Source organism: Corythoichthys intestinalis, chromosome 6, assembly GCF_030265065.1.
Source record: "Corythoichthys intestinalis isolate RoL2023-P3 chromosome 6, ASM3026506v1, whole genome shotgun sequence".
Lineage (NCBI taxonomy): Eukaryota > Metazoa > Chordata > Actinopteri > Syngnathiformes > Syngnathidae > Corythoichthys > Corythoichthys intestinalis.
The window spans coordinates 11382383-11396747 of record NC_080400.1 but is presented as its reverse complement, the minus strand read 5'-3'; the positions used below and the strand labels follow the sequence as shown (position 1 = coordinate 11396747).

The 14365-nt window shown below is 38.4% G+C and overlaps 1 protein-coding gene across 2 annotated transcripts in view; it reads left to right on the top strand.

Annotated features, from left to right (window-relative positions):
- The first annotated feature begins 821 nt into the window (after positions 1-821).
- Positions 822-14365, top strand: part of LOC130917527 (RAS guanyl-releasing protein 1-like) — an 88505-nt gene continuing 74961 nt past the window's right edge. For both annotated transcript variants that reach the window (XM_057839025.1, XM_057839024.1), the window contains exon 1: positions 822-1062. In XM_057839025.1, the coding sequence (XP_057695008.1) occupies positions 1046-1062 (17 nt within the window). In that variant the 5' untranslated portion in view covers positions 822-1045. The remainder of the gene's footprint in view (positions 1063-14365) is intronic.

The following is a 14365-nucleotide window of genomic DNA, read 5'->3' as shown; positions in this document are numbered from 1 at the left end:
CTGATTTTGTGTGGACAAGATAGTTGTAAATATCAGGGTCAGGCAAAGACGGCGAAGACAGCGGGTCGAAAAACATTGATTTAGGCATCAAATATGGATCTGGCGAATGGATAAACTGAAGCTTTTCCAAATAACGCCTTTTATGCAACGCATCCAGTGAGTTTACGGCATCCGAAAGCATCGGGTCTTCCATGAAATGCATTATAAATTGCTCGATCAATTGAGACCATTGCTAATACAGACACAAAATGACGGACAATGGGGCGGAACAATACAGCGATCACGTGATTTTGTGACGTTGGTGGGTAGGGTCTATAGCCAGTGGCAGAGCAGCTATAAGTATGTTATGTTCAGTAATCTCTGGTGAGCAAAGAGTAGCAGCCCATACTGTATCTATCATTTCCCGTTGAGGCGTCTCTTAACCTGAAAATTCCTTATGTAGGGACGGTGGTAAGTAGAGGTACCAGTGTGCCACTGTATATCGGTATTGGACTTTTGGGGTTGGAAAATATCAGGATATTGTGTTTTTCGATCAATAAGTCAATATCAGACAACTCTAGAGACAACCAACCCCAATCTCCCTGAAAAGCATGGCTGCACAGCTGGAGCATGGAAATGGATTATTTCTATTATTTCCTACAGGAAGTTCCTTCAAATGCTGCTTCCTGGGCCACATGACGATTGTTGATGACTCCCCCTCTCTCCTCCTTCCTACACAAGCTCTGCATGTGTGCACCATTCTCTCTCTACGGCCTCACCCCTCCCCCTTGTACACAGAAACTGATGCAAGTTCCCCTATCTGCCAGAGCCAGTTCCTCCATTTAAGATGCTGACTTGTTTATGTAGACACAACAAGTGATTTTTTTTTTTTTTTTTTGTTCCACCTTCTCTCGACATTCTGCACGCCACATCAACAGCAGGTGCCTGAAGTCCAGTTATAGGCCGATGGGCGAGCACTCGGTAAAGGACGGAGTAAGGGGTCAAGCACGGCGCCATAGAGACGCCGTGCTCTGATGGAGAAGGCCGCGGAGAGAACGCACCCGAGATGAACAAGCATAAGAGGTAACGCATAAAAAAAGTGCGGGAAAACTTGGGTGTGTGCAAGATTGTGATGACATGAGTCATATAGTACAGAAGTGTGGTTAAAACTACAAGAAAAGAGTGTGTCTGGGGGTATTGAGTGTTGTAGTGCGCGCGCACAGCTAATTTGTTTGACCAGCATGTTTAAATGTCATATTTTTCAGTTAAACAGTCAATAGTCTGACATGCGTCACCTGTAGAATTTGAAAGTATTGTTTGGGGGAGGGGGGAATCTTAATCTTTATTAACTCATTGGCTGCTATTGGCAGGGGTGGTCGTCCAATCCAGTTCGACTGGTGGGTTGGCAGTGATCGTTCTATCACCGTCAATGGTAGTAAAACATGATCGCGAATAATATCAGCCATCCCAACTGAAATGGCTTCAACACGTCAAGCCATATAATTAATCTGCTTTTAAAATACAAAATTGGAAACTACCACCAATGCACCAGTGGGGATTAAAAAATAAATAAATTAAAAAAAATAAGTATGTACAGGGCAGAGGTTGCGCTAGACTTTTTTGTTGTCTGTCATTTTGACTGACAGTGTCATAAAAATCCGGTCATAATCTATTTTTACCCGTCACTTACATTTTTAAAATGATAATAATGACATATTCAATAGTATTTAGTTTTCATTCATTTTTAATTAATATTCTGTCCAAACAAGCTTAACAAAAGGCAAACAGACAGCGGAGTGCACCAATCAGCGACGGGCAGACGTGCCGTTAGCAAAGTGACGAGGGCAGGACGAGGGACTTGCGCGCGGAAGTAAACATACGAGGAGAACGGAGTTTATTCAACATGGCTACCGCGAGACAGACTGTTGTCAATGTCTCGTGTCGATGTGTTCTAGCTCATTTAAAACTGAATTTACCGCGGACTGGAACATATTCTCGGTTCTCCCGTTCGCCATCCGTGTTGTTGTAGAGACGACTTTCGGCGCGCAAGAGTGACGTTGCTCGTGAAGAACATGTCACGCAAATAAACAAATCTGATTTGTCGATTGATTTTGTACCTACTCGAGAGGCTGTGTCCCAGACTTTTCTCTCAGTATTTGAAAAATACAGGGAGAACAGTCTGGCCGTGCCAGGCAAACACTCAGTTGCCTTGACATTTTTCCGAGTAAGGCCAACGACGTCATGCATCAAAAGAGACAATAGCTAATTAATATGCTCACTCGCCACCCTGTGGTCTGGGGTGTGAATTGCAACCTGTCAAAATGACGGATGGACTTCAGTTTTTTCCGTCACCGTTTTAAAAAAACGGTCAACGACGGAAAATATTCGGTTAACGCGACCCCTGGTACAGGGTGACCCAAAAAAAAGTTTACACTGCCATAATACAACTTAAATGCCATGTTTATTCATCTTAGAATTAGAATTGAATCACAAATTATACTTTATTGTAAAGAACATATACAGTACACTCTATTTTTCAACGTGTCCTCCCTTAAGTGTCACAACAGCCTCCAGGCGCCTGCGGAACACTTGACAGGTCTTCTTTATGTAGGCTGCTGTCATCTTTTCCCAAGATCTAACAATGGACCTCTCCAAGGCTGCCACAGAAGTTTGTGGCTTCTTACAGGCACTGTCCTCCACAGTTGCCCATATGCTATAATCCAGGGGATTTAGATCTGGACTCTGGGGTGGCCACATATCACCTTGTCAATCAACTTTTTGGTCCGCACAGATCGGCACTTCCAGACCCAGGTTTTCGTGAGGCTGTTCCAGTATCTTTCAGCTTCTTTTTAACTTTGTAGACTGCACATCTGGATATTCTCAGATTTGCTGCAATCTCAGTAGGTGTCAGACCGGCACGCAGCAATTCAGGTACAGCTAAAGTTTTCTTCATTTTCAGCAGAAGCACAGGAATTGTAGAGACGAGAGATTACCAGCTGCATTGAGTGACCATGATGTATCACTTAACCATGACAACCTATTTAAATATGTTTCAATGGCTTTTAAACAAGCAGTCAACTGAGTGTTAACTTTTTTTTGGGTCACCCTGTATATACACTCACGACCTCTTTATTAGGTACACCTGTCCAACTGCTCGTTAACACTTAATTTCTAATCAGCCAATCACATGGCGGCAACTCAGTGCATTTAGGCAAGTTTTAAGACAACCTCCTGCAGTTCAAACCGAGCATCAGTATGGGGAAGAAAGGTGATTTGAGTGACTTTGAACGTGGCATGGTTGTTGGTGCCAGAAGGGCTGGTATGTGTATTTCAGAAACTGCTGATCTACTGGGATTTTCACGCACAACCATCTCTAGGGTTTACAGAGAATGGTCCGAAAAAGAAAAAATATCCAATGAGCGGCAGTTCTGTGGGCGGAAATGCCTTGTTGATGCCAGAGGTCAGAGGAGAATGGACAGACTGGTTCGAGCTGATAGAAAGGCAACAGTGACTCAAATAACCACCCGTTACAACCAAGGTAGGCAGAAGAGCATCTCTGAACGCACAGTACGTCGAACTTTGAGGCAGATGGGCTACAGCAGAAGAAGACCACGCCGGGTGCCACTCCTTTCAGCTAAAAACAGGAAACTGAGGCTACAATTTGCACAAGCTCATTGAAAGTGGACAATAGAAGATTGGAAAAACGTTGCCTGGTCTGATGAGTCTCGATTTCTGCTGCGACATTCGGATGGTAGGGTCAGAATTTGGCGTCAACAACATGAAACCATGGATCCATCATGCCTTGTATCAACGGTTTAGGTTGTTGGTGGTGGTGTAATGATGGTGTGGGGGAATATTTTCTTGGCACTCTTTGGGCCCCTTGGTACCAATTGAGCATCGTTGGAACGCCATAGCCTACCTGAATATTGTTACTGACCATGTCCATCACTTTATGACCACAATGTACCCCACTTCTGAAGGCTACTTTCAGCAGGATAATGCGCCATGTCATAAAGCTGGAATCATCTCAGACTGGTTTCTTGAACATGACAATGAGTTCACTGTACTCAAATGGCCTCCACAGTCACCAGGTCTTAATCCAATAGAGCATCTTTGGGATGTGGTGGAACGGGAGATTCGCATCGTGGATGTGCAGCCGACAAATCTGCACCAACTGTGTGATGCCATCATGTCAATATGGACCAAACTCTCTGAAGAATGCTTCCAGCACCTTGTTGAATCTATGCCACGAAGAATTGAGGCAGTTCTGAAGGCAAAAGGGGGTCCAACCCGTTACTTGCATGGTGTACCTAATAAAGTGGCCGCTGAGTGTGTATATAAATATTAGGGCTGTCAAAATTATCGCGTTAACGGGCGTTAATTAATTTTTTAAATTAATCACGTTAAAATATTTGACGCAATTAACGCACTAGGCCCGCTCAGACAGATTTAAATGTCAGTACAGTGAAAGGCCAACTTGTTAATTGTGTTTTATGGAGTTTTTCCGCCCTCTGCTGGCGCTTGGGTGTGACTTGCATATGTTATGTGGCGTAATGTCGCCCTCTGCTGGCGTTTCAGTGCAGCTGATTATTTGGGTTTCGGCGCGCTTTTCTGACGTGATTATATGTCGACGCGAACTCACACTAATAGACAGTGCTATTCAGACCAGCTAACGTCCGCATCCAGTATTCAGTGGCAGTTCTCATAGCCCCATCACACTGTTTGTGTCTAATACATGCATCGCTTGTGAGTTATATTCCTCCTTTGTTTATATTCATAAGCATTAGATAGTTATTGATGATGTGTATTTGAATTTGTTCACATATATGGTGAAATGCAGTTACATTGTTAGATGCTTGTGAGCTAATTGGCTAGTGCTACTGCTCAAATGGACACGTGTGTACATTTTATGTTATTTTGTGATTTATGCAAGTTATTGACACATTGCCTTGTTATTTTCAGTTTTACAAAAATACAAGAAACGTGCTCCTGTCAAAAACATGACTTCAGTAAAGCCCATGCAACTTTGCCACACCGTCTGATTTCTTTTTGGAACTTATGTTCGCTATCTGTCAATTTGTGTACTCACACACATTGAGGACAGAATAGGGCTACTAGTTTATTTTTTTGATTGAAAATTTTACAAATTTTATTAAAACAAAAACATTAAGAGGCGTTTTAATATAACATTTCTATAACTTGTACTAATATTCATCTTTTAAGAACTACAAGTCTTTCTATCCATGGATCACTTTAACTGAATGTTAATAATGTTAATGCCATCTTGTTGATTTATTTTTATAATAAACAAATACAGTCCTTATGTACCGTATGTTGAATGTATATATCCATCTTGTCTTATCTTTCCATTCCAACAATAATTTACAGAAAAATATGGCATATTTTATAGATGATTTGAATTGCGATTAATTGCGATTAATTACGATTAATTAATTTTTAAGCTGTAATTAACTCGATTAAAAATTTTAATCGTTTGACAGCCCTAATAAATATATGTGTATATATATATATATATATATACATACAGTGCCTTGCAAAAGTATTCGGCCCCCTTGAACCTTGCAACCTTTCGCCACATTTCAGGCTTCAAACATAAAGATATAAAATTTTAATTTTTTGTCAAGAATCAACAACAAGTGGGACACAATCGTGAAGTGGAACAAAATGTATTGGATAATTTAAACTTTTTTAACAAATAAACTGAAAAGTGGGGCGTGCAATATTATTCGGCCCCCTTGCATTAATACTTTGTAGCGCCACCTTTTGCTCCAATTACAGCTGCAAGTCGCTTGGGGTATGTTTCTATCAGTTTTGCACATCGAGAGACTGACATTCTTGCCCATGCTTCCTTCCAAAACAGCACGAGCTCAGTGAGGTTGGATGGAGAGTGTTTGTGAACAGCAGTCTTCAGCTCTTTCCAGAGATTCTTGATTGGATTCAGGTCTGGACTTTGACTTGGCCATTCTAACACCTGGATACGTTTATTTTTTAACCATTCCATTGTAGATTTGGCTTTATGTTTTGGATCATTGTCCTGTTGGAAGATAAATCTCCGTCCCAGTCTCAGGTCTTGTGCAGATACCAACAGGTTTTCTTCCAGAATGTTCCTGTATTTGGCTGCATCCATCTTCCCGTCAATTTTAACCATCTTCCCTGTCCCTGCTGAAGAAAAGCAGGCCCAAACCATGATGCTGCCACCACCATGTTTGACAGTGGGGATGGTGTGTTCAGGGTGATGAGCTGTGTTGCTTTTACGCCAAACATATCGTTTTGCATTGTGGCCAAAAAGTTCCATTTTGGTTTCATCTGACCAGAGCACCTTCTTCCACATGTTTGGTGTGTCTCCCAGGTGGCTTGTGGCAAACTTTAAACGAGACTTTTTATGGATATCTTTGAGAAATGGCTTTCTTCTTGCCACTCTTCCATAAAGGCCAGATTTGTGCAGTGTACGACTGATTGTTGTCCTACGGACAGACTCTCCCACCTCAGCTGTAGATCTCTGCAGTTCATCCAGAGTGATCATGGGCCTCTTGGCTGCATCTCTGATCAGTTTTCTCCTTGTTTGAGAAGAAAGTTTGGAGGGACGGCCGGGTCTTGGTAGATTTGCAGTGGTCTGATGCTCCTTCCATTTCAATATGATGGCTTGCACAGTGCTCCTTGAGATGTTTAAAGCTTGGGAAATCTTTTTGTATCCAAATCCGGCTTTAAACTTCTCCACAACAGTATCTCGGACCTGCCTGATGTGTTCCTTGGTTTTCATAATGCTCTCTGCACTTTAAACAGAACCCTGAGACTATCACAGAGCAGGTGCATTTATACGGAGACTTGATTACACACGGCTGGATTCTATTTATCGTCATCGGTCATTTAGGACAACATTGGATCATTCAGAGATCCTCACTGAACTTCTGGAGTGAGTTTGCTGCACTGAAAGTAAAGGGGCCGAATAATATTGCACGCCCCACTTTTCAGTTTTTTATTTGTTAAAAAAGTTTAAATTATCCAATAAATGTTGTTCCACTTCACGATTGTGTCCCACTTGTTGTTGATTCTTGACAAAAAAATTAAATTTCATATCTTTATGTTTGAAGCCTGAAATGTGGCGAAAGGTTGCAAGATTCAAGGGGGCCGAATACTTTTGCAAGGCACTGTATATATACATATATATATATATATATATATATATACATATATATATATATATATATATATACATATATATATATATATATATATATATATACATATATATGGTATATACGGTGTCTTGACACCCGATGATACATGCCACATGGAGTTTTTGGATCAAAACAAGGTAAGTACACAATAATATCTAGTTAAAATCATGGCCTCTTTAATTCTGCTCTCGCGTGCTCTCGCCTCCAGTTAGGGTTTTGGTGTGTCAATATGTTTTTTTGTTTTTTTGGTAAAAAAAATGCCCTCCTGTTCAAAATTTTTCTTCCCCCAGAAAATTGAGATTTTAAGCTTTCCAATGATGTATTACGTATACATATAGGACAAATTTGAAATTTGGTCAAATTGGGGGTCTCAGAGCGGAACTTCAAGTCACCTAAGTGTTTTCCGCCATATATACTGTATATATGTATGTATATATATGTATGTATGTATGTATGTATGTATGTATGGCAGAAAACACAGACAAGGCTGAAAAAGCAGTTTCTGCTCTCGCACCCCTCTATAAAAGAAACTGCTGTATTTTAAGCCAAAAGAACTGTTGTGTCTGATAGAACAATATGTCTACGTATATGCTGCCATAGCAGATTCATTGTGCATTATGTCCCTGAACTATTTTTAATTTGTCCGTTTTACCCTGGAAACCCCTGTTTACAGACGTCGCATAACCGCTTTTGTTTCAACCTAGCCATAAAAAGAAGGTAAGTAATCGTATTTATTATTCAAATTGTCTGTCATTTTTAGCTTAGAACCATTAATTGATGTCTAATATTTAGTTAAAAAAAAAAAAAACGACTTAAAAAAATTATTCACTCGCATATTTTAAACTTTTAAACAATTATGTCACAGTTTTTAAAAAATGGCGTCTGTAAAAAAGTCACGGATATCTACCTCATAACTATCGCTTAATTGTATTTTTTTGTTACTGTCGCATTTTCTCCGATATGTTAGATCATAAATAATCGATCTAAACAAAAAAAAATTGAAAAAAAAAAAACAGTTTAAAAGGGTGAATATATGAAAAAGAAAATCTCAACCACTCCTTGCTGTCTGCGATTTCTGCATTACGACCCTTATTATATGACCATGTTTCACCCATAAAATCCCCCCAAAATCCAGCTTTGGCCATTCACAGCTGTGTCTGGATCAAAACAAGGTAAGTACACGATAATATGCCTTATATTTTAAAATAATATCTTTTAAACAAATTACGTCACAATGAAAAAGTTGGCATCTGTAAAAAAAAGTCACGGATAGCTACCTCATAACTATTGTTTAATTGTATTTTTTTCGTTACTGTCGCATTTTCCCCAATATATTAGATGATAAATAATTGATCCAAACAAAGAAAAAAAAAAACCAAATAACAGGGTAAATATATGAAAAAGAACATCTCCACCACTCCTTGATGTCTGCGATTTCTGCATCGCGACCCTTGTTATATGACCATGTTCCACCCATAAATTCCCCCAAAAATCCAGCTGTGGCCATTCACAGCTCTGTCTTGACACTCAGTGATACATGCTACACCGAGTTTTTGGATCGAAACAAAGTAAGTACGCGATAACATCTCGTTAAAGTCATGGCGTCTGTAATTCTGCTCTCGCGTGCTCTCACCTCTAGTTAGGGTTTTGCTGTTTAAAAGAAAAAAAAAAATTAAATGCCCTCCTGTTCAAAAATGTTCTTGCCCCCGAAAATTAAGATTTTAAGATTTCCAGTGATGTATCACACATGCATATAGAACAATTTTGAAATTTGGCCAAACTGGTGGTCTCAGAGCGGAACGTCAAGTCACCGGAGTGTTTTCCGCCATATATATAGTATATAGCGGAAAACACAGACAAGACTAAAAAAGCAGTTTCTGCTCTTGCACTCCTCTTTAAAAGAAACTGCAGTATTTAAAGCCAAAACAACTGTTGTGTTTGATAGAACAATATGTCTATATGCTGCCATAGCAAATTCATGGCGCATTAAGCCACCAAACTCTTTTTAATTTGTCCCTTTTACCCTGGAAACCCCCTTTTACAGACGTCGCGCAACCGCGTTTGTTTCAACCTAGCCATAAAAAGAAGGTAAGTAATCGTATTTATTATTCGGAATGTCTGTCATTTTTAGCTTAGAATCATTAATTGATGTCTAATATTTAGTTAAAAAAAAAAAACGACTTTAAAAAATTATTCACCCGCATATTTTAAGCTTTTAAACAAACAAACGCGTCACAATAAAAAAATTGGTGTCTGTAAAAAAGTCACAGATATTTACCTCATTACTATTGCTTAATTGTATTTTTTTCGTTACTGTCGCATTTCCCCCGATATTTTAGATGATAAATATTCGATCCAAACAAAGAAAAATTGAAAAATAACGTTTAAAGGGGTAATTACATGAAAAAGAACATCTCGACCACTCCTTGATGTCTGCGATTTCTGCATCGCGACCGTTGTTATATTACCATGTTTCACCCATAAAATCCCCCAAAAACCAGCTGTGGCCATTCACAGCTGTGTCTTGACACTCAGTGATACATGCTATGTGGAGTTTTTGGATCGAAACAAGGTAAATACGTGATAATATCTTGTTAAAGCCATGGCGTCTGTAATTCTGCTCTCGAGTGCTTTCACCTCCAGATAGGGTTTTGCTGTTTAAAATTCAATATAACAAGGGTCGTGATGCAGAAATCGCAGACATCAAGGAGTGGTCGAGATGTTCTTTTTTATATATTTACCCTTTTAAACTTTTTTTTTGTTTGTTTGCTTGTTTGTTTGGATCGATTACTTATCTAACATATTGGGGAAAATGTGACAGTAACAAAAAAAATACATTTAAGAGCTATTTGAGGTAGATATCCGTGACATTTTTACAGATGCCATTTTTTTCCATTGTGGCGTAATTTGTTTAAAAGTTTAGAATATGCAAGTGAATATTTTTTTAAGTGTTTTTTTTTTTTTTTTTTTTTTTTGAACGAAATATTAGACATCAATTAATCATTCTAAGATAAAAATGACAGACATTTTCATTAATAAATATAATTAATTACCGTCTTTTTATGGCTGGGTTGAAACAAAAGCGATTGTGCGACGTCTGTAAACGGGTGTTTCCAGGGTAAAAGGGACAAATTAAAAATAGTTTGGTGGCTTAATGCGCCATGAATCTGCAATGGTAGCATATAGACATATTGTTCTATCTAACACAACAGTTGTTTTGGCTTAAAATACAGCAATCTATTTTAAAGAGAAGTGCAAGAGCAGAAACTGCTTTTTCAGTCCAGTCTGTTTTCCGCCATACATTATATATATACTGTATATATACAGTGGGGAGAACAAGTATTTGATACACTGCCAGTGGGTTTTCCCGATCGTTTTAGTTTGAGTATCTGCCGATCCCGATATTTCCCGATCTGATTGCTTTTTCTTTTTTGCTCCCGATTCAATTCCAATCATTCCCGATAATTTTCCCGATCATATATATTTTGGCAATGCATTAAGAAAAAAATGAATAAAACTCGGACAAATATATACATTCAACATACAGTACAGAAGTCCTGTATTTGTTTATTATGACAATAAATCCTCAAGATGGCATTTACATTATTAATAGGACTGTCAAACGATTACAATTTTTAATCGAGTTTATTACAGCTTAAAAATTAATTAATCGTAATTAATCGCAATTAATCGCAATTCAAACCATCTATAAAATATGCCTCAAGATGGCATTTACATTATTAACATTCTTTCTGTGAGAGGGATCCACGGATAGAAAGACTTGTAATTCTTAAAGGATAAATGTGACTTTGTATATTGTGACTAAATATTGCCATCTAGTGTATTTGTTGAGCTTTCAGTAAATGATACTGTAGCCTTTTAACTGTTCTGCCCAAATGCATGATGGGAAGTGTAACCATGACTGTGCGTAGTGGTACCAATTGATATATCTTCTCTGCATTGGGAAATATCATAGGGTGTTAAGAAAAAGATCAACTACTACCTTTCTTCCCCACATTGCTTCCCACGATATTTTTAATTGTTGGGAGAGGAATTGTTAGGCTTTAGCCAATTAAAAAAGGCTCCAAAGGCTGCCAAAATTCACTCTACTCATTTTACGCTGCCTTTTAGCTCTATATACTGTATGGATAAAACGGCGCCATTATAGATTGAGTGCGACAATGCGTGAGTGGATCGTGCAGCGCATGCGTTAAATATTGTAATGTGATAAATGTAAAAAATATTAATTCTCGCCGTTAACCCGATAAATTTGATAACCCTACCTTAAGCTTAAACTAAAGACTCTGGATGAGTGTAACACAATATGTCTGTAACGTTAAATACAATTAGAAAACGATTTAATAAAAAAAAAAAAAAAATTTTTTTTAAAAAGGCATGTCCGATATTTTATTGCCGATTCCGATACTTTGAAAATGACGTGATCGGACCCGATCGATCGGCATCTAATATATACATACAGTACATGAATACATTGAGCATATACAGGATACAGAGTTTATACATACTTGTTATTTTCGTATTATTCATTTTTATAACATTTGTTTTGTTTTTTTAAAAACAATACTCTCCAAAATTTTATTCAAAATTCATCGGTGACAATCTTTTTTCGTCATGTTTATCTGTTTATTTATATGCAGTATTATATGTATATATACTGAATTTATACATATTTTTGTTATTTTCATTCATATTGTTCATTTTTATGATACCATTGTTTTATTTAAGAACAATAAATGGTTTTTTTTTTTGGTATTAATTTACTTTTCTAACAAAAAAGTATTTTTGATGCGAAATAAAATAAAAAATCATTTAATTTTTGAAATATTTATTTACAATTTTTAATAAATGAGGGGTTATTGTACATAATCATGTTTTATTTTATTTTTCAATGAAAAAAGTAAAACGACTAATAATTGTTTTTTTATTAATTTTTTTAGTATTTATTTATTTATTATATTATTATTATTATATTTATTTATTTCAACGCTCTCAAACCCCCCAGTGAAAATGGATTGGACGTCTATCACCATCAGTGGCAGCCCATTTGTTAAGAATGAGTTAAACTAATATTTGTTGTCATGTTTTCTTTATCCTCTGTGAGGATTGAGTATTCATGTTGCAGTTGCACTGATAAGCTGAAATTTTGTTGTTGTTGTTTTTTTATTAGTATTTACTGTTTTTTTCACCCTTAAAAATCCAATAAATAGGGTTTGAGTTTGCTGGTTTCATCTCTGCCAGCCCCCTATTCAAATTGGATTGGATGTCTATAGACCCTACCCACGTGACGTCACAACTCCGATCTCCTGAATGGTACCGCCCAATTGTCCGTCAAAACATAGTGTTAACCTGTTACGGCTACGTACATTCCTCCTATTTATGGCGTGTTTTTCTGCTCCTTAACATTAATAATCAAAATGGTGAAAGCGTGTGTGGCTGTTGGTTGCACTAACAGAGAAGATGGAAGGAGAGACTTGAAGTTTTACCGTATTCCGAGGGATCCAAAGAGGAGAGCGAAATGGACGGCTGCAATTCGACGTGAAAACTGGGCACCAAAAAATCACCACAGACTATGTAGTAGTCATTTTATATCCGGTAAGAGGCATTTAAGATATACTTAGAGGGTTTTGGGCTGACAAATAACCACAATTAAGATCATTGCTAGGCTAATCGCCGACAACATACACGTATGTATGTAGTGAGAGTGCTATCGCTAAACCATATAAAAATTAAAAGCCTTAACTCCATTGACAAACGACATGAAATACATTAGACTTGACAGTGGATGTTAGCAATAACAAAAGATTTTGAATTGAAAATTTCGTAACTCACCTTTCCAAGCACAAGATAGATTCCTGCCGAATTTTCGTGGACGAGGACCTGTTTCACCCAACCAGCAACGAAGTATTTATAAGCCTCCAAGCTCTTGAAGTTTTTCAAATTTTCGTGAGAATAGGCTGATTTTGTGTGGACAAGATAATTGTAAATATCAGCGTAGCAGATGTCAGGCAGACAGGGCGAAGACAGTGGGTCGAAAAACATCGATTTGGGCATCAAATATGGATCTGGCGACTGTATAGAACGAAGCTTTTCCACATAACGCCTTTTATGCAACACATCCAGTGAGTTTACGGCATCAGAAAGCACCGGGTCTTCCATGAAATGAATTTTAAATTCCTCGATCAATTGAAACCAATGCTAATACAGAGACAAAATGACGGACAAGTGGGCGGAACCATACAGCGAGCACGTGGTTTTGTGACGTCGGTGGGTAGGGTCTATAGCCACCAAAGGCAGCCAATTAGTTAATATCAAATTTTCTCTTATAGTTTTAATTTTAAGTATTTACATGTAAAATAGGCGGCACGGTGGCTGAGTGGTTAGCACGTCTGCCTCACAGTTCTGAGATCAAGGGTTCAATCCCGGGCTTTGGCCTTCCTGTGTGGAGTTTGCATGTTCGCCCCGTGCCTGCGTGGGTTTCCTCCGGGAACTCCGGTTTCCTCCCACATCCCAAAAACATGCATGGTAGGCTGATTGAACACTCTAAATTGTCCGTAGGTATGAGTGTGTGCGTGAATGGTTGTATGTCTCCTTGTGCCCTGCGATTGGCTGGCAACCAGTTCAGGGTGTCCCCTGCCTACTGCCCGCAGTTAGCTGGGATAGGCTCCGGCACCTCCGCGAACCCTCGTGAGGAATAAGCGGCATGGAAGATGAATGAATGAATAAATGTAAAATAATCATAAATGATAAGAGATATTCTGATTTTATTTTATATTCCTTCATTGGCCCCTCTCAGTCAAAATGGACTGGCCATTTCCCGCTGTCAATGGCAGGTAAACTCTGGCTGATTAATTGACTAAGCAATTAGTAAATGATTTTGATTGTCAAGGAACAGTTACCATTCATGCAAATCACAATAAATAAAAAATGGTGTTGCCTTTTAGCCTTGCAAGCAAGACAGTACTTCCTGATTCATTGATTCCTTATGCAGCAAAAACTCAACTGTCCAACCACTTCCGTGGTCATGTGACGTTCCAGCCAATCAGGTGAAAGAAGCCAGAGCTGCAGACGTGACCAGGGAGCGACTATCTGCTTGAAAATTATGGTGGAATGCAAAGCGTTTTTTGTAGATAGGACAATTTCCCAAGTTTTGTCTGAAATACACGATC